Here is a 27,975-nt window from a genome sequence, read left to right as displayed (position 1 = left end):
AGAGGCAGGCAATGGCAAACCACCTTTCAGCGTCTCTTGCCTTGAAACCTCTATGGGATCCCCATAAAGTCATCTGCAATTTGATGGCACTTAACTAGGGTTTCCAGGTCCCCCCCTTGCCATCAGCGGGAGCTTTGGTGGGGGAGCCAATTTTTGAGCGTGCAGCACGGAACCCAGAAGTGACGCCGACGCTCTAGCACGACCCTAAAAAAAAAACTCTATGGAAACCATAGAGTTTTTGGAGGAATGTACTAGAGCTTCCCCATCAAATCCAGAAGTGATGGGAGCTCTCTAGCATATTCCTCCAAAATACTCTATGGCTTCTATAGAGGTTTTTTTAGGGATGTGCTAGAGTGTCCCCGTCGCTTTTGGGTTTACCTGAGAAGGGACTCTATTTTGCCACCTGTTAGCTGGCCTGTTTCCCCCGCCCACCAGCTGAGGTGTGGCGGACAGGCCTGTTAATTGGTGAGCAGTTGCCCGCCATTAATGGGCACCTGGCAACCCTACACTTAAACACACAGAAATCTCTGTCTGCAATCCAAGGTTCTGTTTGCAATAGACACAGTGTTGCTGTGTCTGCATTAAAAACTACTTGCCTTTTGGACCTGAATCCCGACTCTGGAAAGTCTGCTGTGATTCCTGTAGCAGATTCACAATTGTTGCTGAAGCAGTTCGTTTGTAAAAGTGCTTGGATATTTTTGGTGGATATATATTGCTCCAAATATAATATACAGCCAAATGGGGAAGAATCCATGACAGACGCACTAATATGAACTCTGTCAGCACAGCTCTGCCACTTAAACGCCGATTAATGCAACACTTCACATCGATAAATGGCTGCCAACTTTAGTTCAATATTTTAAACTCACATTTCATACAATGATGGATTTTAAAAATCTATGCAGCCTATTCACCATTAAGTTTGTAAGGCTACATGTAAGTGGGTGTTGCGCAATAAAAAGGAGGCAGATAAGACAGGGCTATGTAAATTGGAAATTACAGTTAAAAAATGATGGTTTTTATCATAAATATTTGCTTGGGTGAGAGAGGGCTGTGCATTCGGTTCCATATACTACGCAGCTCCCCCTATGCAAATTATTCCCGAAAAAGAGATTTTACTGCTAGGAGCAAATTACCACCAAACAGGAGCAAAATTAAGAGGCCTTGTCAAGGAAGGGAAGCTCCTTTTTCATATGGAAATTGGAAAGGGGGGGGGACAAACTTTGAACAAAATCTGCCGTTTGTGTCAGTTGATTAGATTCCTGTAGGTTTTGCAGGTTGGCCTGTACTTTTCTAGAAGGGGGCTTTAAAGGTGATGACAGTTATGAATATGTTTTCCCTGGTAGGGAGGAGAGATGCCTGTCAAATCGACTAGATTTGATTGAAAAGGTGGCATTCTAAGGCAGTTGCAGGGAAGAGGCAAACCCTTTCCCCATTATACAATAATCCCCCATCACTCCTATTGCTATTGCTGATGTCATAGCTGTTGCTGTTTTATTGTCTCAGATCTGCATTTTCTAATATGGGTTTGGTAAAAAAGAGAATTCTTGGGCATGGGACAAAGGAAATCCAATTACCGGGGAAGCGGGGGGGGGGGGGGAGGCAAAAGAAACATCGCGGTGGATTGTCCAGGAATTGACATAGGCATGAGCACTCAATGCCGTGCCTTCGAGACATTAGAATGGACTTGATCGTTGAGAATTTGGGCAGGCACCAAGAGTAGCTCTTACCTCATGATAGCCGATTGTGGTGGTGAAGCACTTTAAAGATTAAGTGCAGGCTAAATAGGGAAGGCGATGAGCGATGCCTGACTATGGCACGGTGCACTTGGGGCTGGCTCTCCAGTGGTCTCTCATCTCCAGCAGCTGATAAAGGTATTTCCTTCTGAGATGCGGGCTCGCCAATTCCTTGTTTGACATAAAACCACTTGCTGTTTGTTCCGCCCTTTGGAACCTCCGTCTATTACTTACTAATGCATTTCATCTGCTCTTGGCTGAGTTCTGCCAGACGGGCGTCACTCTGATTAGCTTTCCCTGCCAGCCTGCGTTCTCATATGAGAAAACAGACAGAACTATCTGTGCTTTTGCAGCCAGGAAGCAGTTTTGGTCTCGATAAACTAGGATGAAAGATGAAAAGAGGGAGGTTCTTTTTGAGGAACCTCCAGAAATGCAGAAGCATCTTGGCAGAAGAGCAATAGGTGATGGATGGGTTGTCAGTGGAGCATCTTCTGGGGCTGGGCAGGGCCCTCTGGCCATGGCTGTTTCTTTTGAGAAGCAGATTTCTAATCCAAGAATTGCATAGTTGGATCCCTGGTGCATAGCTGAATCCCTGTTGTGAGGTGAGCAGGGACCATGTAGCCCATCAACCCTTCACAGATTATGCTATATAATCTGTAGGGTTGCTAAGCTCCAGGTAGTAGCTGAAGATCTCCTGGGGTTACAACTGATGTCCAGCTGATAGGGATCCGTTCACCTGGAGAAAATGGCCACTTTGCCAATTGGACTCCACCCCAAAAAATTCCAGGTATTTCCCAACCTGGACCTGGCAACCCTAATAATCTGGATCAAAGCGTTCCACAAACTGAGATCAACTACACTGCAGAAATATAGACTAAATAGCTTGAGATGGCATGTACAAGAAGACCAGGGCAAAACTGTATAGGAAGACAGAAAAAAAATTGTCTGTGTGTGGGATTGGGTAGTGTGGTTTACTGTTGAGCTGGGGAAAGTTTACCTTCCCTGTACTCCACAGGGAAGTGATAACGTTACCACAGATAGGATGGCTGCATTCGACCCTTGGTGGGAGTGAGGGGCTCAGGGGTCATGGTGTCCCTTTCTCTCTAGTGTGGAGGTTGAAATAGGATTGCCAGGTCCCTCTTCGCCACTGGTGGGAGGCTTTTAGGGCAGAGCCTGAGGAAGGCGGGGCTTGGGGAGAGGAGGGTCTTCAATGCCATAGAGTCCGATTGCCAAAGCAGCCATTTTCTCCAGGTGAACTGATCACTGTCGACTGGAGATCAGTCGTAATAGCAGGAGATATCCAGCTAGATCCTGGAGGTTGGCAACCCTAGGTTAAACATCCTGCTGTTTGCCGTGCCATCGTGATTGGCTGGCAGTAAAGTGTGGTTTGCTGTTTATGCTACCAACAAGGATTAAACTGCAGCTTGTAATTCTGGCTTGTAGCCAAGAGCACAAACTGCAGTCTCAAAGAAGCATATGAGTCTGAGAAGTTTGGAGCATGTTCTTTTCATGGGCATGGTTGAGCTGTGACATTGTGAATGCAGCCAGTGATTAAGCCCAACCTCAGGACAGTCTTCTTGGTGAATGGAGTACCATCCATGCATCCCACTGTTCCTCCTTCCCAGAACTCAAAAGCAACATGCATAAAGTTCTGAGGAAACATACCTTGACCAGACTTAGGCCTGCTTAGGTTGGTCTATCATGTCTCTGCCAAACATACCCTGGGATCTGAGGGAATTGCATCATTTCCATATTAGGTTAGGGTGGTCAACCTCCAGATAGTATCTGGAGATGCCCTGCTATTACAATTGATCTGCTGCCAATAGAGATCAGTTCACCTGGAGAAAATGGCCTCTTTGGCAATTGGACTCTAAGGCATGGAAGTCCCTCCCCTCCCCAAACCCCTACCTCCTCCTCAGGCTCCGCCCCAAAAACCTCCCGCCGGTGGTGAAGAGGGATCTGGCAATCTTATATTAGGTTGAAATTGCTACTGTGGCCAGAGGATTGTACTTGTTCAAAGAAAGATTTAAAGCAATAGCATTGGCTGGCCATTTGGCTAGATTGTGCTGGAAGCCTTGTGATTCTAATTTTCCCAGTCCACAATGCTTCCTGTTCAGGAAAGCCATTTGTAAAAGCTTTGCATGGCTCCCCCTCCTCAAAATGTACCAACGTTGATGATATAGAACGTTCCTGACCTGGTCCACTGTCCAAGTGTTTCCCAACATTTAGCCTTTCTCCTCCCACCCCCTTTAAAAACCCACTTTTTCTGGTTGTTGAGATTTTCTGCAACACAACTTTTTTAATGAGCTGATCTCTCTCTTTTTTATTTTCCAGTTCTCCTTGGCGTTTGGTTAGACAACTCCTTAGCCATTCTGGAGATGGACTTGCTTTCCGGGACTTACCTCTTGGCAGTCTTGTTAGCCTGCATCGTGTTTCAGTCTGGTGCACAGGAGAAGAATTACACAGTACGGGAAGAGCTGCCAGAAAATGTCCTAATTGGCAATTTGCTTAAGGACCTCAACCTGACCCTGGACCCCGATGTGCCCCTTTCTTCGCCTCTCCAGTTCAAGCTTGTGTACAAGACTGGGGACGTTCCGCTGGTCCGCGTGGAGGAGAATACCGGAGAAATATTCACCACCGCCAGCCGCATTGATCGGGAAAAGCTTTGCTCTGGCATTTTTAGCGAGAATCGTTGTTTTTATGAGGTGGAAGTTGCCGTCCTGCCTGATGAAGTCTTCAGGCTGGTCAAGATCAGGTTCCTGATTGAGGATATAAATGACAACGCTCCTCTTTTCCCATCCACGGTCATTAATATCTCCATCCCCGAGAACACGGCCATCAATTCCCGTTACTCTGTCCCATCAGCAATCGATCCTGACATTGGAGTGAATGGCATTCAGCACTATGAACTCCTTAAGGTGAATGGTTCTCTCTTTTCAAAGGTTATGCTTTAATGTATGTTTCTCTGTCTCTCTCTTTAAAGTTTTTTTTTAATAATGCAATTTATAGCTGTGCATATTTTTTTTTTTTTAAAAGCAGGAAGCAAAGGGAGGTGTGGGGAGTGAAAATAAAAGATGGGGGAGGTTAAGGAATTCAGTAGATGGGGGTGAGGGAGGTGGAAGTGTAGCAGGCCATGAAGCAAAATACATTTCCCATGTGTCTTAAAACATAAAATCCAGTATGTGTGTGTGGGTTTTTTTCTGTGACTTAGCTGTTCTGTATCTGACACCTTAAATGGTAGGCCCGTTCCTGATTGTGGGCTGCACCAAAGGGAAGTGTATGTGGGTGGGCACATACACATTCTGTTGAGAGGCAAGTCATGTGCATATTCCTCCTTCTACAGCCAGTGTGGTGTAGTGGTTAAGAGCAGCCGGATTCTAATCTGGAGACCCGAGTTGGATTTCCCACTCCTCCACATGAGCGGCGGACTCCAATTTGGAGAACTGGGTTTGATTCCCCTCTCCTCCACATGAAGCCTGCCGGGTGACCCTGAACCAGTCACAGTTCTTTCAGAACTCTCTCAGCCCCACCTACCTCACAAGGTGTCTGTTGTGCAGGGCGGGGGAGGCGAGTGTAAGCCGCTTTGAGACTCCTTATGGTAGAGAAAAAGCAGGGTATAAAAACCAACTCTTCTTCTTCTACATGTAAGGTGTGTATGGTATGGGAGGGAGAAAATAATTCCAGACCTCTCCCTCCAGCATTCAGCCTTCATTCTGCAACTTGAATCCCAATTAAGCTGGATTTCAAGATGATGCAATGTGTGTGTGTGTGTGTGTGTGTGTTTGTGTAGGTATGATCCCATAATTTGGAAAAAAAAAATCCAAATCCAAAATCTTTACTGCTCATTGACAAAGTCTTAAGCATTCATAGTACAGAGAACCAGAGAAACACAGAAATAAACAGTTTTACAATGTTAGAATAAACACTATTAATAGAAGACTTTATCCCTTTGTGGATAAAGTCTTTTATTATCAGAGCTGTTTGATAATTTTAGGGCCATTACATATGCCAGATATTTTGCTGTCTAATGTACTTTCTCAGTATCTGAGTCAAGATCTGATAAAAGGAACGGTATAATCCAGGGGTTTAAGGGGAGACCGTCCTTTAATAAATAGGCGAAATCCATCGGGTTCTCTCTGCTTTAATTTTGAGATGTAGTCAGCTCAGCCAACATGGGTGATGTTTCATTTCAGCACCAGTTAGTCTACACTTGCCAAGCGGCTGGACCCGCAAGAGCTGTACGCTCAGGCGGTTTTTCAAACCGTGCAGCAATTTGGTATTTGTCTGTCAAGGAGAAGCCGGATGTAGGAACCTACTTAGCGAATGTGACCAGCAGCCCTGGCAGCGAAGCATATGAAAGCGAACACGGGAGCCCCGTGGAATAGAGATACACGCTGAAGCAAATTAACATTCTCGGAGAAGCAAAGAGGAAGCCCTCTGTCTGACTGGCTCGATCAGTCGGCTTTGGTAATGCTTGGGTAGGTTAATAGCAAAGGGAAATGAAAAGTTATTCACACACAAAAAAGGCAACTGTAACGACGGACGTTCTCTAGAAACAGGCAGAGCATTTGACATTACAAATAAGAAAACTTGCCAGCATCGGGGGAGTGGGGGGCAATCAATTTATTTTTTCTTGATGAGAAGTCTCTGAAATACAACAAATGGATGCACGGGAAAGGAAAGGATATGTTATGACCATGGAGAGGAAAACCCGGGTTTACCACGGGTAAGAAGGGCAAAAAGGCATTATGTTCCTTTGCCTTTTGTGCCCAGAACTCTTATGCGCAGGCTGCTACCATTCATGCAGCATATCCATGATGGAATTTACTGCCAAAAGATTGTATTTATTTATTTAAAACCTTTATGTACTGCCTTTCCATCCCAATTCAGGATCCGAAGGATGGTGACCATTAAAACAAAACATCACAACATTTCAGACATTTAGAAGCATTTAAAGTACACTTATATAGAATCATAGAACCATAGAGTCGGAAGGGACCACCAGGGTCATCTAGTCCAACCCCCCTGCACAGTGCAGGAAATTCACAACTACCTCCCCCCACACCTTCAGTGACCCCTACTCCATGCCCAGTAGATGACAACCAAAACCCTCCAGAAAAAAATCCCTGGCCAATCTGACCTGGGGGGAAATTGCTTCCTGACCCCAATGTGGTGATCAGCAATACTCTGGGCATGTAAGAAAGGGTCACAAGAGCCAAGCACTGACATAACCCTTCCTGCCCTCCCTCTCATTATCTGCTTAAGTTCACTGAATCAACACACACACACAAAATTAATCACATACACACTGTATGGTTTCCATAGAGTTTTGGGGGAGAGTGCTGGAGCGTCCCCTGAGTGCTATGCCGGCGCTTCTGCGTTAAGCTGGAAGTAACATCATTATGCAGGGGATGCATATCACTCCCTTCCACTGGCCTGCTTCCGCCCGCTGACCAGTTGAGCGTTGGTAGGCTAGGGTTGCCAACTGCCAGGTAGTAGCAGGAGATCTCCTGCTAGTTCAACTGATCTCCAGCTGATAGAGATCAGATCACCTGGAGAAAAATGACCGCTTTGGCAATTGAACTCTATGACATTGAAGTCCCTCCCCTCCCCAAACCCCGCCCTCTTCAGGCTCCACCCCCAAAATCTCCCGCTGGTTGGGAAGAGGGACCTGGCAACTTTACGGTAGACAGCAGCACAAATTTGTGAGTGATTGCCCGCCATTAGCAAGCAGCTGGGAACCCTACCTCACAGGGTGGTGGTTGTCAGGATAAAATGGAAGAGGAGAGAGTGATGATGTATGCTGGTTTGAGTCACCATTGGGGAGAAAAGTGGGATATAAATAAATAAAGGTCGAAGAGGTTCTTATTCATGATAAGGAGAATAGAGAAAGGAAGTGAGGCAACCATCTCTTTCTATAATTAACACATTTCTGCAACTGCTTGTACAGAAGCTAGGCTATGCGTCCGAGAGATTTTTATGTTTATTTTGATGAAGGAAGCACTTTCCCTCCTTTTTCACATGCACAGACTTGCTTTCTCCATTGAAGTGAATGGAGCAGCCTGCACACGGTGCCATTCTGGTTTTGATTTCAGGTGATTGGGGCGGGGGGTCATTGCTTTTCAGGAGCGATCCTTCCTAAACATTGTGATTTGCCAACTTCATTCTTGAACTGAATTGAAAAACAAGTTCATTTCCAGACCTTTATCTCTGAGTCACAATGGACAGTAATGATTAGATAGCTTTTTTTTTTAATAGAGCCCTTCATAGAGACATAAGACCAGTACTTTATAGAGTCTGCAGTGCTAGTTACAATGAAAGAGCACCTCCGTAGTAGCCCTGTGGGGAAGCAGAGTATAGGTCTTTTAATATACAAAAGGTAATAATGGGGAGAGCTTTGTAAAGCATTGTTGTAAAGAAATCCCTTGGCAAGAGCAGCGTTGATGGAGTGAACTTTCCTCATCGGGAGGTCACTGTGATGGTTCAGATATTCCAGCCAGTGTGGTGTAGTGGTGAAGAGCGGAGGACTCTAATCTGGTGAACTGGGTTGGTTTCCCCACTCCTCCACATGAAGCCTGCTGGGCGACCTTGGGCTGGTCACAGTTTTCTATGAACTCTCTCAACCCCAACTACCTCACGGGGTGTCTGTTGTGCGGAGGGGAAGGGAAGGTGATTCTAATCCACTTTGAGACTCCTTAAAGGTAGAGGAAATTGGCATATAAAAACCAACTCTTCTTCTCCTTCTTCTCCTTCTTCTCGTTCTCTTCCTCTTCCTCTTCCTCTTTCTCTTTCTCCTTCTCCTCCTCGATCTCCTCCTCCTTGGTTAATACATGAACATTGCAAATGAGTGGCATGGATTTTATTTATTTATTCCTCCTGGAGTTTTCCGGTAAATAGGTCACTTAAAAATCAGTTTATTTAAAAGGATGCATGCTTTGGCATCATTGGGTGAAAATCTAATTTATCTGAACGGTGTGTGACGGGGAGGGAGAAATGTGGCAGGGTTCTCCCCCCCCCCCCGGCTGTCCAAGGCAGATTCAGCTGGTACCAGCTGAAGAAGAACAAGAGGAGCTTTTGCAACTCTGTCGCAGGGGAAATGCTACTCAGGAGAAAGATGAGCCATTTAATAAATGAGGAGGAGATGACATAAATGAGGATTCTGAAACAGCTGAGCTGCTAGATTGTTCTTTTAAAAAAAAAGATCTGACCATTTATCAAGCAAAATGAAATATACAGCGTGGGTATTTGAGAGGTAATGAAGGCTTTGCCAACAGATGCAGGAGGGAGGTGGGGCGAGAACGTATAGAAATCAGTCATTTTCTGTTGCTTTGGGCTGGAGTATCAGCTTTGCTGAGGTGGCTGGCTTGCTGTTAATTTGAAGGAAAAAAATGGCACTGCGATGTGGTTTGAATACTTACTTCTTTTTCTTCCCGTATAAAACCTGTGCACCGCTTAGCTGTCTGGCTCTGTCTGGCTTGAACTGTCATATGCAGTTTTGGATATTCTTTAAACTCTTGGTTAAAAGTGGACTGGAAGGTTTTTGGTCAGTATGCATGAGCTTCTGGGCATGTCGGGTTCACTGAGGCAGTAGATCCCATTTCAGGAGGCTGGTTTGGGTGCTGTTCAGCCGACTGGACTGTTGGCTCTCTGGCTGAGAGCTGCTCTAGCATAGTGCCTTGGAAACTAAACTATAAGTTTGGAAGTTTCCTGTTAAATGATCTCTGTGCCTTGAGCATCTGCATTTGAGATATACAATGTGCTAGTGTACACCCCCCAACACACACACACACACATACACGTGTATACTGCCTGGCTTTGTTAAAGTGCAGGTTGCTTTTCACCATAGCAAAACAAATCCGAATTCATATAACCATTCAAAACAAAGCCAAAGTCAGTCTTTAAACCATAGGGTTGCCAGGTCTAAGGCTGTCGATTCGGTTCGGCCTGAACCGAAAAACAGCCAAATTTCCCCCGATTCGGCGGTTTTTAGTTCAGATGGAACCGAACTCAAAAAAGGCTGGAAACCGGGGTGCCGAATTCGGCGAGTTCGGGGTGTTCAGCGAATAAATTCGGCAAATTCAGGGTTCGGCACAGCAGCATAACTGTCAGTTAGTAAGCAGCATTCTCCCGCGGCCAATCGGTGGCCCAGCAGGGTCTTCTTCTGGCCAATCAGTCGCAATTGAGCATGTGAGCCCAGCTGCTGCGTGGCCCGGGGAGAGAAAGAGAGAGTATCTGTTTGTGTGTGAGAGAAATCCCCGTGGGGGGGGGGTGCGTGTGCACATTCACTCCTTTCCATGGCTGCAGGGGGCACATTTTTTGGGGTGCAGCCCCCAAACTTTCAGCGTAGCTTCAGATGAGACTTCTTGCAAGAACCCCCAAGTTTTGTAAAGTTGGGATCAGGGGGTCTAGAGATATGGGTCCCCCCTTTTCCCTATTGGGATGAATGGGATCAGCCAATCCTATGCATCTAGAGAGCGGTAAATCCAAGGCAAAACCTCCCGTGCTTAAATGGAATCGTATTGGATTACCCAGTCCCTCCTGATGGAACAGTAGACATCCACAGTAAGACCCCTTTTGGGGCTTTAATCTATAATTTTTTCCCGTGTGTATGTGGGGGGGGGGAGAAGAGTCTGGGGGGGCAGTTTCTGTGTGGGGGGGGAAGCCACAGGAGGCTTTCGCCCATTCTGCCGAGGGGTGTGTGACCGCTCACCTCTGTGGGAGTGTGCGTACTGCTTTTAAAGTTAAGTTTAAAGTTGAGTCTGTGCGGCGGCTAGTGAGTCTCTCTCCACTCGGCACCCTTGGTGTCGAGCCTCCTCCTTGGTGTTTTTCACTGTTTTTGCCTCTAGCCTGGGGTTGAGTGCAACGGGGCGGCTTGCGTGAGATCCCCTGTGTCTCGGATTTTTTCCCCGTTTGGGGGGTGCACTGCTGCACTGTATTGGTTGGAGAGGTGGGTGGTGGTGCTGGTGAGACTTGCTTGAGTTTTGTGGGGTCGTTTGCATAAGGGGGAGCGTCCCTCCACCATGAGAAGAAGGAGCAGGGCAGAAAATACAAACTCTGTTTTTTTTTTTTTTTTTGCATGGTCTGTTTTGCTGCTCACTCAAAAATGTTTTTTGCAAAATCTGACTTTCACAATACATTTTCACGGTCCAAGTCACCTGCTCCTTTTTTCCTTTTTGCTATAGCTAGCCTAGTGCGCCTCTGTTCCTTTCCATGGTCGCTCGTGTGTTGCTTTGCATTGCAATGGTTAGCACGGGAGGTTTTGCCTTGGATTTGCCGCTCTCTAGATGCATAGGATCGGCTGATCCCATTCATCCCAATAGGGAAAAGGGGGGAACCCATACCTCTGGACCCCCTGATCCCATCTTTACAAAACTTGGGGGTTCTTGCAAGAAGCCTCATCTGAAGCTATGCTGAAAGTTTGAGACCTCTACCCCCAAAAAATGCCCCCCCCCAGAGCCGCGGAAAAGCTCCAATGTGCTTTAAGTGGCTTTATTCCTGTCACTGTGGGCGATTTTTTGGGGGGGGCAACCTCTTCCGGGCCCCATATCTCGGGACCCCCTGACCCAATCTTTACAAAACTTGGGGGTTCTTGCAAGAAGCATCCCCTCAAGCTACCCTGAAAGTTTGAGACCTCTACCCCCAAAAATGTCCCCCGGAGCCACAGAAAAGCGCCAATGTGCTTTAAGTGGCTTTATTCCTGTCACTGTGGGTGATTTTTTTTTGGGGGGGGCAACCTCTTCCGGGCCCCATATCTCAGGACCCCCTGACCCAATCTTTACAAAACTTGGGGGTTCTTGCAAGAAGCATCCCCTCAAGCTACCCTGAAAGTTTGAGACCTCTATCCCAAAAAATGCCCCCCCGGAGCCGCAGAAAGGTGCAAGTGCATTTTTAATGACTTTATTCAGCCAAATTTCCCCACGAACACAAACTAGGCGCCGAATTCCACGGATCCGAATCGGGGGAGTTCGGACTTCAGCATATCCTGAATCGAGACGGGCCGAATTCTGCCGAATCCGAACTATACCGAATTTTTTTTTCAACAGCCCTAGCCAGGTCACTCTTCACCACAGGTGGGAGGTTTTTGGGGTGGAGCCTGAAGAGGGCGGGGTTTGGGGAGGGACTTCAATGCCATAGAGTCCAATTGCCAAAGCGGCCATTTTCTCCAGGGAAACTGATCTCTATCAGCTGGACATCAGTTGTAATAGCAGATGTCCAACTAGTACCTGGCAGTTGGCAAACTTACTTAGGCACCTCAAACTTCAGTGGAGGGGCAAAACCAACAGTGATGTCTCTCTTTTCTAACTGCATTAGTCCCAAATGGCCACTTCTAGTGCATTAAAAAAAAAAATACTCTCCCAGCCTCCAGCCTCAAATTTCCAAGTATTTCCAAACCAGGTATTTCCAAACCAGGATTTAGCAACACTAGTGCCAAGTTACCTTTCTCTTGCATCAACATCTGCCCTAATGTCCAGTTACCTTTGTATAGTAAGAAACAAACACATAAAGCAAAAAGAAAGCCACACCTCCCTCTTAAGCAGGGTTGCCAGGTCCCTCTTCACCACCAGCGGGAGATTTTTTGGGCAGAGCCTGATGAGGGCGTGGTTTGGGGAGAGGAGGGACTTCAATGCCATAGAGTCCAATTGCCAAAGCAGCCATTTTCTCCAGGTGAGCTGATCTCTATCGGCTGGAGATCAGTTGTAATAGCAGGAGATCTCCAGCTAGTACCTGGTGGTTGGCAACCCTGTTAAACCAACTCCCATAAAAGTTAAGAAAAACAGATATTAAGAACACCAGAGTCCTACAAAACACCAGTGGTGGGGAGCAGACTCTCAAAACTTGGGTTATCCACTAATTGAAATCCTGCTGAAATAAGAAGACTTTAGCTTGGTGTCTAAAGATTACTAGCATACAATGGGGTGAAGTGGCTCCCACTGACAAGATCAACCCCCCAGCCCATGACACTCAACAGCAGAAACTCTTAACCAGTAATAGCAAGCACATACCCCAAGACAATATTGAAGTTGTCTGTGAAGTAGGGATTGCCTTACTTTTCTTCCTAAAGGAAGGTATTGATGGTACTCTTATGGGGCAGGCCTTTCCACCACTGTAGGGTTGCATCTGAAAAAGCCTGAGCAGAAAACAGTAGAACATTCCTGGGGTTGGCGTGGTGAAATGGAGCTGAGGAAAGCAGCATACAGTTGGTGCGTGGGGTTCACCTAGGGAGGTGCCATGGGAGTTCCTTTGCTGGAGCTTCAAATGACATCACCCTCCTAGCATGTGTATGAAGCAGCTCCTTGGCTACGCTCAATGATATGGCCTTTAACCCATGTGCCTGGTGGACATGACCATGGGAGAGGCACCCATGTCACTGGCCTTGCCCTTATATTTCTTTACTTGCGTTACCAAGAATTGCAGACCAGTAGTTCTCAGAGCACTACTGGCTCAGATGTAGCTGGGCACCCAGCGTGGTTTAGTGGTTAAGAGCAGCAGCAGACTCTAATCTGGTGGACTGGGTTTGATTCTTTGTGCCTCATATGAATCCTGCTGGGTGACCTTGGGCCAGTCACATTTCTCTCTGAACTCTCTCAGCCCCACCTACCTCACAAGGTGGCTATTTTGGGGAGGGGAAGGGAATACAGTTGTAAGCCTCTTTGGAAAGGGGCTATGGCTCAGTGGTAGAGCATCTGCTTGGCATGCAGAAGGTCCCAGGTTCAATCCCCGGCATCTCCAGTTAAAGGGACTAGGCAAGTAGGTAATGTGAAAGACCTACCTGAGACCCTGGAAAGCTGCTGCTGGTCTGAGTAGACAATACTGACTTTGATGGACCAAGGGTTCGATTCAGTACAAGGCAACTTCATGTGTAGAGAAAAATGGGATATAAATTCTCCTTCTCCTTCTCCTTCTCCTTCTCCTTCTGTGGTTTGCATGTGGCTTTTCAATGGCCATCTTCTGCTGTTCTGCAGGGTTGGGTGGCCATTTGCTAGTCATATCTTGAGGTTTGTTCCTCCCTTGAGCCATCACCAGTATCTGGCTCTAAAGATGTCTTTTGTGTGCATAATTCTTTGCTTGTGGTACAATATGTTGCAGCTTGAGCAGGATGATAGGGTGTGTGGGTTGGAGGTCAGTGGAATATATCTGGTTCTCCTGAGTCTGGGTTCTATGAATTGTAGATGGATTTAGGAGTGGAATATATCTTTAAAAAGGAAACAACAACAACCACCCTCTTTCCCCCAAACCTCAACCATGATCCAAAGCTCCCTGAAGCAGAGTGTTTTTGATCACTGCTTGTGTCAGCACTATCAAAGCACCTTGCGAGCGCGTAGCCAGCACATCTAGAACTGTGTGCTTCCCGCAGCTGGCTTGGTTGCCTTGCCAATGCTTAACAAACGGTGAACTTTTCAACTCATTAGCATCTCTGGAGCATTTTGCAGCCAGTTTTGGTTTCCAGACCTTCCTAGGTACTCTATCAAAACTTTAGGTTTTTCAAAATAATCTTAACACTGTTTGCGGCCAAATGCTCCAGGCCGGCGTCTTGTGATGGCAAGCAGTTTAGGATGGGGCGTGGTTATTTTGCAAGCCAATTGGAAACCTGCATGCTGACCAGCTTGTGTGGGCATGGGGCAGTATGGTGTGGTGGTTAAGAGTGGCGGACTCTAACCTGGAGAACCGGGTTGGTTTCCCCACTCCTGCACATGAAGCCAGATGGGTGACCTTGAGCCAGTCTCAGTTCTGTCTGAACTCTCTCAGCCCCACCTACCTCACAAGGTGTCTGTTGTGGGGAGAGGAAGGTGATTGTAAGCTGCTTTGAGACTCTTTCAGGTAGAGAAAAGTGGGGTATAAAAACCAACTCTTCTTCTTCTTTAAACCCCCGCCTTCCCGTCCTGTCCTGCTCTTGGCTGCCCAAAACTGGGGCAGTTTATTGGGTAGCCATTAGCGACCTATTTGTTAACATTCACACAGCTCTTGCACATGCACCGATGCCAGTCTTAGACGATCGGGCTGTGGTTGCAGGGAACGATCAAGGCATTTGTCAGCATGCACCTCCTGGGAAACAAACTTCATTTGAGATAAGGGAGAGGCGGAATGCGTGATTAGAGAATCGGGACGTGCACACACAAATAGAAGTGTGCAAATAAGTTCCGAAATAAATCCAAATGCAGTTTTAGTTAGATTGTCCTTGAATTCATGTCAGCTCATATGAACAGAGAGACCCACTGGGTGAGAGCTTCTATGCCCACTTAACTCCCTTTAGAATGTACAGGTGCGACCTGAAAATGAGGCATCTATTTATTGATATTCTGCACACTGTAGCCTAGCTCCCAAGGCTGCTACCAATCAGAGATTAAAAACAACAATCCCAATTACATTGGAATCAATAATTAAAGAGCCCAGCAATAAAACATGGGAGCCCTATATAAAATCAATTACTTAGGGTAACTTAGAAAGCTAGCAGCGTTCTCTTGAAGCAAGCTCAACACCAATCCCGGCTCCACAAGATGTTAAAGGGTCTATAGGTAGTGACTAGCACTTTTGGACTTCGCCTTCAAAGGAAATAGCAGCCAGATATTTTTTCCCTAGACTGGAATAATGTGTGCTGCATGGTTTAAGCCAGCAAAGCATCACCATGTTCTAGGACCAGATGAAACACCTGAAGGTAGCCCTGTATGGACTATATTGTGGTAACCTAACCAGGGAGGGAAGGTGGCAGGGTATAGCCCGATCTTGTCGGACCTTGGAAGCTAAACTAGGGTTTCCAGGTTCCTCTTCGCCACCTGGTGGAAGGTTTTTGGGGTGGAGCCTGAGGAGGGCGGGGTTTGGTGAGGGGAGGGACTTCAATGCCATAGAGTCTAATTGTCAAAGCAGCCATTTTCTCCAGGTTAATTGATTTCTATTGACTGGAGATCAGTTGTAATTGCAGAAAAAGGCAATGACAAGCCACCTTTGCTCATCTCTTGCCTTGAAAGCCCCTTGCATGAGGTCACCATGAGTCCGTTGCAACCTGATGACACTTGATACACACACAACATAACCAGGATGGGATGGGTAGAGGAATTATTGGGGCTCCTGTGGCCAATATGGCAAACTGGAAACATTAATATAGCATTGTATCCTAAAGGAAGAGAAAGACAGTGTACCTATCCATCAGAAAGTGGATTTTTCCCCATTTTTGAGACCTGTGAAACACAAGAAGGGAGAGGGGTAACTTGCTACTTATAAATCACTTCTCACCCTTCTGTCATGAATGATCAGAATTTTAAGGGTTTCGTAACCACAATGTAATGATGGATACTGGTTTAATTTTGTTTTTTGTTTTTTTAAGGATAGGCTTATTCGCAAATGACAGTCATTAGAGCTAAATAAATGCTGTTACCGCACTAGGTATTCCCAGCGATGTATCAAGAGTTTGGAAATGTTATAAAAAATTCTGTTCGCACTTTCAATGTATTCCCACTGATGTATTAAGAGTTTGAAACTGTTATAAAAAATACTGTTCGCACTTTGTTTGGCCCCTTTAGCTGTGAAGATGTCTTCCAACCACTCTTTTTTTTTAGGCGGGGCAACCAAAAACCTGTGTACAATCCCTTATCTTCTTGCATGTGTTCCTCCCTCTCCTTTCCCCCCCCCAATACTCATCCTCAATTCCTGAATGCTCCATTCCTACATAGCCATACAGTCCTCCGGGCAGAGTCAACCCTTGCACACAAAGCTAGCCCTGAAAAAGTATAGATCCTGGAATCCTCAGTTTTCATGGGCCTTTTATGCAGGGACGTTTCCCCACGGTCACCCCTGCCGACTGATTTGGGGCTTCCTTTTGATTATTAGGGTTGCCAGTTCCCTCTTTGGGGTTTGGGGAGGGGAGGGACTTCAATGCCATAGAGCCCCATTGCCAAAGCGGCCATTTTCTCCAGGGGAACTGATCTCTATTGGCTGGATATGAGTTGTAATAGCAGGAGATCTCCAGCTAGTATCTGGAGGTTGGCAACCCTATCGATTATGCATGCTTTACCCGACCATCAGAGGTTGCCTCGCTGTCCCCTCACGTTTTGCCTGTGTTTTCCAGATGCTGTTTTAGCCAGGATCTGGAAAATGTGGGCAAAATGTGCGGGGAGAGCAAGGCGACCTCTGACGGGCGAGAAAAGGCATTCATAATCAAAAGGAAGTCCCGAAGCAGTCGGCGGGGATGACCGTGGGGAAACGTCCCTGCATAAAAGGCCTTCTTCTTTCTAAAACTAGTCACAAGCCCTTATTCTTGAGAATACATCAGAAATGCACAGTACTATCTCAGTAGCCCCACAATATTGCCGGGTGGGTTTCTGATAGCTGGGAGGTGTCAGCAGCCTCCGTGGCTCCTGGCTGCTCCCCGGGATTAGCGGAAACAATAAATGGTGCAAATTAAGTAAGTACATTTGCTTGACGTGCCCAGTTAATGTAGGTTGCAGAGTTCAACCTTCTTGTGGAATAGAGTGTGGGTTGCTTTCATTCAGAATGTCTGAGTTTTTTTAAAGAAAAGAAAAATTAAGCACAGGATGAACACTGCCCTCCCTTTAACTTCTAAGCAGAATATTTTGGGCCAGACAGCTAAACACAACCAGTTGTTGTTGTTGTGCCGCTCTAATTCAATCAGCAATATGATTCCCCACAGGAATATGCGGTAGACTCAATATATTCATGGACAGGCATGTCATGCTGTGATATCAATTCCCCACAATGATTATAATAGCATTTTCTCTTAATTTGAAGGATCTGTGCATCAAATTTATAGCTCCACTTGCAACTTTGTGCAGTTTCCCATCTCCAGGATAATTTTTTTTTTTCCCAGTGATGCTTTGAGCTATTTTCTAAGTACAATCCTGGCCCAAAAAGCTGGAAATGAAAGTGGCACTTTGCTTCTAACTGGATTAATTTGATTGCCTATTATACATGATATATATTTTATACATATTGTTGATGGAGGAACATTTCTTGGCAGCGAGGCCCCTTCCACTCTCAACCCCACAGGAAAAAAAAATCCCTTAAGCAGCAAAACTGCCAAGGGATTCCTTTTAGTTTTCATATTTTTTGCACTCAAAAAAGGTCCATTGATTTGTGTGTGTGTGTGTGTGTGTGTGTGTGTGTGTGTGTGAGAGAGAGAGAGAGAGAGAGAGAGAGAGAGAGGTTCCCTCCTGTGGATGTGTGCACACTTCATCTTGCTAGACTTTTATGCTACAAAGTATAGGGTTGTGATCTGATACTAGGTTTGATTTCTGGGACGCGCTTTGTAGTCCAACTGGCATGGACAGATAACTTTATGTTTGATTCCATCTGATCTGATTTCTTTGGGGTGAAACATTATTGGAGACAGAAGCTTTTTGTACACAAACTGTGAAAAGCAAAAGGCCAGCTTCTTCCTCACCTTTCCAGTAGAGAATGCAGAGAAGTCCCTTTGCTGTAGAGGTGAAAGGACTGAAACCATCTGTCAGTTTCCCTGTTCCCTGTTGCAAGGGAGGTCAGCAGTATGCAGTTAGTGTGGAACTTTTCCAGGGCACCATCCGGACATGTCACTTGAATCGTCGCTTGGGCAAAAAAGAGAGCGCAAAAATGACACTGACATGGCATAATGGAAAATTCTGTTGTAGTACTGGGACATGTTCTATCTTAAGGCAAAAGTTACCATGAAATGCAGCTTTCACACTATTGCCTTGGTTTTCATTTCATTTCCATTCCCTTGCTGACCCAAAAGGAGGGCTCAGTGGTAGAGTATCTGCCTGCAGAACGTTCCATGTTCAATCCCTGGCATTTCCAGTCATCAAAGAAAAGCAACTAATAGATGATGTGAAAGATAACCATAGAGCCACTACAAGTCAGGGCAGACAATATTGACCTGGATAGACCAATGGTCTTCTAACAGTTGAAACCCCCCTCCCATAAGGGAAGCATTCCTTTTAAAACAGACACATGAAAACAAAGGGTCTCTTTGCCTGTTCCAAAGTCACACATTAACCACCAAATCACAGGGCTATATTGAGATGGCTACTCTCTTTAATACCCTGCCTCTATACGTTGCAGCACTCTGACTGAAGAGAAGTCAGAAGGTTTTTTTATTATTTATTCCACGTGTTACGTGAAAACCTTGTATCCCAGCAAAAGAACAGTCATGTTTATCTTTTAAGATTTTTTATTTAAAACCAGTCTAATTGTTCATTAAGTGAGTGAATATGATATAAAATATACTTGCATATGTAAATGGAATCAGAATGGAAATCCATACGTATCATCCTTTACCCTATCTATTTTAAGATTAAAAGATGAAATACAATTTCTGAGCTTCTCACCAAAGTGCTTTCAGAAAGATTAGAGATTCTGGGATGTTTGGGATATGGCTATCTTGTACAGGCCTGAATTCATGGAACCCACATGACTATGTCAAAACCTTCCCATGTGTCATTTCTGATGCTATGAGGTGAGCGCTTCTCTGAGCTTAGAATTAATTTTCCGTAGAAAACAGTGAACTATTAGATCAACCTGTTCAGAGATTTTTCTGGGCATCCATCCATCTATTCAAAGTTATTTCTTCCCCAAGGATGGCACAGTGAGTACAAGCTGAGAGTAAACCTTGTGCATGTTTTGCAAATTTGAAAACTAAAGCAACAAGTTGCATTTGCTCAACCAACACCTCTAACAGACAAAGCTCTGGTCTTCCTTCGTAGAAGGTAGCTTCCTGTGGCAAACCATCTTCTCTTGAAGGTTGATCATGATGGGTAGCTGTGTCAGTCTGTCAGTAACAGTAGAAATGAGCAAGAGTCCAGTAGCCCCTTACAGACTAACAAAATTTCAGGCAAGGTAAGCACTTTCATCTGTTAGTCTTTAAAGGTGCTACTGGACTCTTGCTCACATCTTCTCTTGAATCTTGTATTACAGTTGATCTCCAGCTGATAGAGATCAGTTCTCTCCCCTTTTAACATATAAATTTATAAATTTAATGCCTCTGTGTCTGACATAATGCCTTTTTTACTAAGTGACAGGGATCCCAAGGCTACATTGTCAGTGGCAAGATTTGTTCCAGTCCTTATATCCCTCAAACATTAGATATGTGTTGCTCAAGATCAATGGATCAAGGAGCTTCTAAGGGATAAAAGAAAGGAAAGGATAGAGATCAGTTCCCCTGGAGAAAATGGCCGCTTTGGCAATTCGACTCTATGGCATTGAAGTCCCTCCCCTCCCCAAACCCTCCCCTCCTTAGGCTCTGCCCTAAAAATCTCCAGGTATTGCTCAACCCGGAGCTGGTAACCCTACGTATGCCTCTTGCCCCAGGCTGCATTGTGGCTCATACGTAATCCAGCCTCCCGTGTTTTCATTCTAGGGCTGTGGGCAACAGGCATTTTCAGTGTTGTGATGTGTCCCCCCCACACACACACACACATGCACGTAGCTGGTGAGCAACAGCTCTATGTAGATGCCAGGCTGGGATTATAGACTGCAGCTGAGTTGGTGGTTAAATCTAACTTTATAACACCTCAGTTATGGAAGAAATCACTGTTTATGAGCCGAGCTAGCAACCCTGATTCAAATTGATTGGGCAATGGAAAATAACAACAGTGGAGAGAAGAGAGAAGGACATACAAAATTAATTTTTATGGCCTGGAGGATGTGATTTTTCTTCACCTGACGCCATCACTGCTCAGAGCTATGTATTGTTAATATCTGAAAAGGGGGAGAAAACAGACAATGGACGTTAGCGATTTCAGCCGAAAACACCACCCCAGTGGCAGCCGTAACAGCCTAATGGAATAACTCTACTCTGACTTGGAAATAAATTGAATTCCCTTTACAACGGGCCGAACGTCTTCCTCAGAAGCCTGCTGCCACTCCACCGTGGGCGCGTGTCGCAGCCTCCGGCCATCAGAAGGGAGAGCGGCAGAGAGGCGGTCGGCTCAAAAGAGAACGCTGACCACTGCTCAAAGGGCCACGCTGGGACTGCAGACCAATGCACTCTCTTCCTGCATGCTGTTGAGCAGCAGAGGCAGAGAGAGGACGACGAAGCCGTACACTGGCCCTTTTAGTAGGTCACCGACAGCCCTGGGTGGTTGTTATCAGCGTCCACCTTATGTGGGAAACAAAACCTGTCAACACGGAGCTCCCTCTACTTGCAAACAGGCCCTTATTAAGGCTGGCAGGACTTATTGAAAATTATGGAGTTTGACACAGATAAGATTAGGTAACTTCTGACTTCATTACTTCAGCGCCATCAAAGGCCTCCGGTAAATATGCAGTCACCTCTTAAAACCCCAAATATTATGTGCTGCGGGATCCCGCTGCGAATAATTCCTTCTGAGCATTCAGCGAAGGAAAGGCCTGCGTTCCTCTAATGCATTAGCATTAGGGTTGCCAACTGTCAGGTAGTAGCTGGAGAGCTCCTGCTATTACAGCTGATCTCCAGCCGGTAGAGATCAGTTCCCCTGGAGAAAATGGCTGCTTTGGCAATTGGACTCTATGGCATTGAAGTCCCTCCCCTCCCCAAACCCCGCCCTGCTCAGGTTTCGTCCCCAAAACCTCCTGCCGATGGCAAAGAGGGACTTGGCAACCCTAATCAGCATGCCTGGTGAAAACACACACAGAGTTCATATTGTCCTGAGACGTAAATAAGGATGAAGTGTCCTTTAGGTTGTATTTAGGGTTGCCAGGTCCCTCTTCGCCACCGGCGGGAGGTTTTTGGGGCGGCGCCTGAGGAGGGCAGGGTTTCGGGAGGGGAGGGACTTCAATGCCATATGGTCCAATTGCCAAAGGGGCCATTTTCTCCAGGTGAACTGATCTCAATCGGCTGGAGATCAGTTGTCATAGCAAGAGATCACCAGCTAGTACATGGAGGTTGGCAAACCCTTGCTGTATTCCTTCCGAGCAACAGACATGGGATTTCCACATTGTCCTGCTTTTCTGAATTGTGACATCAAAGAGAGAAAGGGCGTGTGCCCGGTGTGGGTGGTACCACGTGGGGACCGCACATCGCTTTACTAGAAATAACAGTTGCACTTGTATGAATAAATGATCAAAATAGCAATGAGGCACGCCTGTCAGGGTAAGTCCTGCAGAAACCTGCGCCATTTTTAACCTGCTAACCCATCCACTATGTGTTGTGGTGTACCAGTGCCAGAGACTGCCTTCACTAGCCCATCACTAGCCTTCACTGCCCATCACTAGCCTTCAGCAGCCAAAACAGGTGGTTTATTGAGTCTGGGCTGTCCTGCTTAGTTAAGGGCTGCGCTTGCCTCTGTCTCTCACAGTTTGTGCAGGCCCGCAGGAACGCTTAATGACATTCACCGGTGTCCATGTGAACGCGCTCTGTGTCGCAGAGGCCAAATGGATGCCTCATTATAGCCCTGCGTTTCCATTAGCAGTCCTACTACTTGGGCTCCCGGGTTCAAGTTTTGCCACGTCGCTTGTACTGCTTAGACATGAATTTTTAAAGGGCCGTTATTGGCTGTTCCCCCAGCTTGTTAGCTGACTGGTGTTGTGAGCAATTGAACGAGCTCCAGCAAAGGAGCTGGGAGAGTTTCTTACTAAGTCTGAAAAAAATGACACCTGGAAGACAAATGGGAGCTGTCACAGGGAAGCCTCTAAGGAATGCCTTGTGAGCAGAGTGGCTTTACATAGCTAAATCTCAGTGTGCTGCATCAAAAGGTTCATGCCCTGAAGGGGCTTGCAGGGGTTCTTGCCTCTGTCAGGAGCCATAGCTGCTGCCGATCATAAATTCGTTTTAAACATCTTTCTCTTCTCAAAGGTCCAGGAGTTGCAGAGCAACTCGGGTCAGGTTAATCTCGGTGCGCTCAGGGCGGTGGCCTCCATATAGTTACAGTTTATTAAAACGGTCCATGACCAGTAAAATATCCGATACATATACAAAGTAGAAGATGCTCCAAAAGAAGCGGCACAAGTATCGTATAATACATTCTGTACATTCAGTATATCCTTAAGAAAGTTTAACCAATTTAAACACCAATGATAATGCTATACACAGGAATAAAACATGTATAAATATAAATACACTATTTTTTCTACAACCTCCAGGTACTAGCTGAAGATCTCCTGCTATTACAACTGATCTCCAGCCATTAGACATCAGTTCCCCTGGAGAAAACGGCCGCTTTGGCAATTGGACTCTATGGCATTGAAGTGCCTTCCCAAACCCTGTCCTCCTCAGGTTCCGCCCTAAAAACCTCCCACCGGTGGCGAAAAGGGACCTGGCAACCCTAGTGGGTGGCAGAATATAGGGCTGGTCAACTTCCAAACCAAAAAAGGCAACTTTTAGTGGCTTCGTTTTATTGAAAATAAGCACAGGGACCCCAATCTTGCACACCTTCTGTAAGCCTCATGTCAACACATTGTCAAAATGGTGATGTTAATCAATGTGGAGTTTCTCTTCGACGGCATGTGGGACCATCCCTTCTGTGCCTCGTTCCTTGAAAAACGAGGTAGGACAATATTGCCTTAATTGGGAGCTTGCAGGATATTTTTAAAAAAAATTGTATTTGCTGTTCTGGTTCTTGAAACTGATTTATTTTTATACTTATAGGTGTTGAAAACTTCTGCCTTACAATGTCATTTGTGACAATCGCTCTTCATTCTGTTTTTAGAACAGATTTATGTAAAGGAGCTTTTCATATCTACACACACAAACCTGTTGGAAAGAGGCAGTTGTATAATGTTAGGGCTTCCATGCTGTAGAACATTTTGCTTTTAATGGACACACTGATCCTGCATATGCAGCATCCATGCAGTGCAAGGGGATGATAAATAATGTGTTTAGCTCACATTCAGTACATCTTGTTATAATATTCTCTCTTGATTTGACCCTTCCTTGGATTAAAGGTAAAGGTAGTCCCCTGTGCAAGCACCGGATCATTACTGACCCATGGGGTGACATCACATTTTGACGTTTACTAGGCAGACTATGGGCAAAAACGCATCATCATTTTAATCCCTGTTTCAGCCAGGATTCAGCCAGGATCGAACGCACGTTTCGCCTAATGCGTTCGATCCTGGCTAAAACAGGGATTAAAGGAGGATAAAGCGACCATGTGTTTTCTCCCAAGGTTCCCCAGTCATGTACACTTTACCCCCAGCAAGCTGGGTTCTCATTTTACTGACTTCAGAAGAATGGAAGGCTGAGTCAACCTTGAGCCGGCTACCTGAAACCGACTTCCGTCGGGAACAAAGTCAGGTCGTGAGCAGAGCTTTTGAAGATTAGAAAACAGCCTGTTATCTTTTCCCAGTGATGCTACTCTGTGAAAACATATATTCTAGATGGTTGAAGGTATGCAAGAGGAAAGATGAGGCAGCTTAAAGAGCCCATAACTATGGTGTAATTTTAAATTTAAACAGTCTTGTTGCAGGTTGCCAATTTTACACTAGTTCTGAGCTATTAGCAGTATTCCTCAACACTCTTGTTGAGTTGTTCTTTTTATTAAATATAATATATGAACAATGAAACATAATGTTTGTCAATATGTCAATTTACCATGAAAAATGACTTTTTAATAATTGCTCCGTGCTGTGTTTATCTTGTCCAAATGTGTGTTGATCATAATTGGTGCTAACACTATAACACTAAGATATAGTAATTGGAAGTCACCCTTTTATCTCCTCAGAATCTATCTATGGGGGGGGGGGTTAACTCTTAATTATTCCTGTTATGACACTTTTACACTTCAAACATGCATATGTTTCATCTCACTTTACATATAATGGCTTCCACCAAGGAATCCTGAAAGCTGTAATTTGAGGTGCTTAGGATCTAGTAGCCCCTCACATAAGGCTAGTCCCTATTTTCTGGGGACTGTCCCTGGTAATTCCCTGTCCCTATTTTTGCCTTTTTATTATGGGCTTGTTAAAAAAAATGATCTGTTGTTGTACAGCTACTTCTTCAGAGTCTCTAAAAGAAAAATTTCTGCTAGTTTTTTCCTTGATGTATATTTTGATCATTGTGGTGGGGTGGTAATTGTTTTTAGCTTAGCTTTAACCCAAAGAGCAAGCTCCACCTCAGCTTTTTAAATTGGTGCTGGGTTTAAAAAAAGAAGGAAAAAAAAAACCATTAATAGGTCTTGGAGGGCTTTAAGAGGGGAGTGGACATATTCATGGAGGAGAGGGGTATTCATGGCTGTTAGTTAGAATGGATACTAGTCATGCTGCATACCTGTTCTCTCTAGTATCAGAGGAGCCTGCCTATTATTTTGGGTGCGGTGGAACACGGGCAGGATGCTGCTGCCGCTGTCTTGTTTCTGGGCTTCCTAGAGGCACCTGGTTGGCCACTGTGTGAACAGACTGCTGGACTTGATGGGCCTTGGTCTGATCCAGCAGGGCTTTTCTTACGTTCTTATGTTTTTAAACCTTCCACTCACCAGTAGTATTTCCATGTTGTCAGGATTAAGCTACAGTTTATTAGCCCGTGTCCACTCCCAAACTGCCTCCAGGCAGTTCATATTTTCTTATTTTCTCCATGCTCAGGGCAAAACTGTAGTTTTTCTCCCACTCTGAGTGTATTAATAGAATATGACAGAAATATTGCTGTTCAAATTGATCCCTTCTTTTTCAGTGTTGTATATAAATGGTTAAGAATGGTTTGTTGCATATAACGGAGGGGGGAGAAATGATTGAAAAAATGGGAAACTTGCCAGAGAAAACCGGCAGGATGAAAATGGTCTTCCCGACTGTGCACGGAAATTAAAAGAAATAACCACGAAAACCACTCTCCATGTTTACCTCCAGTAAAGGCTCCCAATGGTAGAGAACAACAAAGGGTGGGGAGCGATGTACATTTGGATTTCTAGAAGGGCTACAACATCCCTTTCTTTTCGCACCCACTTTAGCAAATATGAAATTTAGATTGGGGGTGAGAAGTTGTTCACAAGGGAAGGATTTTGCTGAAAGAATAAGGACAGATCCTCTGTTCTCATTGGAGGAAAGGACATCTGCCTTTTGAGGGTAAACGCTACCTCATCCAGCACTTCCAATCGCTGAAGTGCCAGTTATACAAGCGGAACGGAATTGCGCCCACCTACGGCAATCCCGCGTTGGTTTTCAGTGCCTTGCTTCCTTAGCTGAAGAAAGCGACCGCTGCCTTTCACAAAGTGGAGGGCCCCGTCTTCGGTGACTGCTCTGAAGAGGAGGAAAAGGTCAGTGGCAGCTGAACAGGGTGTGCTGCCTGAAGTCACCCTCCAAAAATGTCACCTCTTCCTGCTCCTGCGTAGGAGATGCAGTAGCTAATGCTCCTTCCTGGCTCACTTCCCAGACATCGTGAAGCTCAGCGCGGCAAGCTGCACATGCTGCCTTGATCTGCCTTGAGTCTTTTTTGTGGAAGACAAGCCATAAATGCTGCTAAAGACATGTTCCCTAGGGCTTCCCAAATGGTCTGAGTTTAGAAAAAAACCCTTTGGGTTCCCTGAAGGACTGACCCTCATCACTTAGGACGGCAACCGACATGTTTATTTCACATGTTAAGCACCTGGGGCCTAGAGATCCTAACTGCAACCACTCTAGGAACCATCTTGCAAAGGCTACTCCTGGTTGTTTCTCCTTAGGGTTTCCAACCTCCAGGTACTAGCTGGAGATCTCCTGCTGTTACAACTGATCTCCAGCCAATAGAGATCAGTTCCCCTGGAGAAAATGACCGCTTTGGCAATTGGACTCTATGGCATTGAAGTCCCTTCCTTCCCCAAACCCCACCCTTAACGTTAAAGATAACGTTTCTGGTTCCTAAACCAACATGGGTGAATATTTGGCACAGCTCGAAATTAGACCCACTTGGAAGTTACATCTCTTCTGGTTCTGACCTTTCAGTGTTGTCTGAAACATTCTTTCATTTCCGTCACTGCCTGGCCGTGAGTTAAGAGAAGGGTTGCCAACCTCCAGGTAATAACTGGAGATCTCCTGCTCTGACAACTGATCTCCAGCCAACAGAGATCAGTTCACCTGGAGAAAAGGGCCGCTTTGGCAATTGGACTCTGTGGCATTGAAGTTCTTCCCCATCCCAAACCCCACCCTCCTCAGGACCTGCCCAAAAACCTCCCGCTGGTGGCGAAGAGGGACCTGGCAACCCTGCTTAAGAGGGAGATGTGGCTTTCTTTTTGCTTTGTGTGTTTGTTTCTTAGATATACAACGGTAATTGGGCAGACATTAAGGCAGTTGTCGATACAAGAGAAAGGCAACTTGGCACTAGCGTTGCTAAATCCTGCTTTGGAAATACCTGGAAATTTGAGGCTGGAGGCTGGGAGAGTAGGGTTTAGCAACTTCTCCAGGAGAAGTGGAATAAATGTTTTAAATAAATAAGTAATAAATAATTAAGTGATGTCTTTAGTCTGGACTGGAGATCAGCTTTAATTCTGGGAGAGTTCCAGCCCCTGCATGGAGGTTGGCAACCCTACTTGTTACCTGTTTGCTCAAGATGAGGGGGGGGGGTCAGATTTCATTCTCCGTGGGCAATGACAAGTACTAGAAGGAGATCTCCTGCTATTACAACTGATCTCCAGTAAATAGAGGTCAGTTCACCTGGATAAAATGGCTGCTTTGGCAATTGAACTCTATTGCATTGAAGTCCCTCCTCTCCCCAAACCTCGCCCTCCTCAGGCTCTGCCCCCAAAATCTCCAGGTATTTCCTAACCCAGAGCTGGCAACCCCAGACAATGATGACATCAGGGCCTCATGGGAGAGAGGGGAGGTTTTTATTCTTATTTTCCTCTTTGTTTCTGAGGCAGTCTCAGTGAATCATATGGCTTCTTCTTCTCGCCAAGGCTCTCATGAGCAACTTTGTCCAGTCTTGACAGTACCAGTGGTGTAGGTTCATTGAGTCAGACATCACAGTAATTGCAATTCATGCTCCTTGTCACTTAATGCTGTGGTCCTTTAGGGTGGCTTAAGGCATCACAGCTGGGCAAAAAGGAAAATCTCATGTCAGATTCTATTATTTTAACATCTCTTCAGGGTCTTGTCTAGAGACTGCAGTAGAAAACTTGGCTTTCAGGAGGGGAAGGTTCAGGGATTTGGGGCAAGGGACAAATCACCGTATCTTCCAGCCGATTTTCGCACTACCTGTCAAGGAACCAAAGTGTGTATGGCTCATCTTAACGTAGGGGGGACGATAGGCCAAAGCTGGAAGGGACAACACTGTCAAATGGGAACCCTCGCTTCATCCGTCATACGCGAACTTGGCACTTTGCCAATGTCCAGTCACATCAAGTACATTGGGCATTACGGTTAGGTTGATCTTTCC

The 27,975-nt window shown here is 45.7% G+C and overlaps 1 protein-coding gene across 3 annotated transcripts in view; it reads left to right on the top strand.

Annotated features, from left to right (window-relative positions):
* The first annotated feature begins 4,070 nt into the window (after nt 1–4,070).
* Nucleotides 4,071–27,975, top strand: part of PCDH11X (protocadherin 11 X-linked) — a 793,680-nt gene continuing 769,775 nt past the window's right edge. For all 3 annotated transcript variants that reach the window (XM_056859145.1, XM_056859144.1, XM_056859146.1), the window contains exon 1: nt 4,071–4,654. In XM_056859145.1, coding sequence (XP_056715123.1) covers nt 4,115–4,654 — 540 coding nt within the window. In that variant the 5' untranslated portion in view covers nt 4,071–4,114. The remainder of the gene's footprint in view (nt 4,655–27,975) is intronic.

Source organism: Euleptes europaea, chromosome 13, assembly GCF_029931775.1.
Source record: "Euleptes europaea isolate rEulEur1 chromosome 13, rEulEur1.hap1, whole genome shotgun sequence".
Lineage (NCBI taxonomy): Eukaryota > Metazoa > Chordata > Lepidosauria > Squamata > Sphaerodactylidae > Euleptes > Euleptes europaea.
Note: the sequence above shows the minus strand (reverse complement) of the source record. Positions and strands in the feature narration are given on the sequence as shown.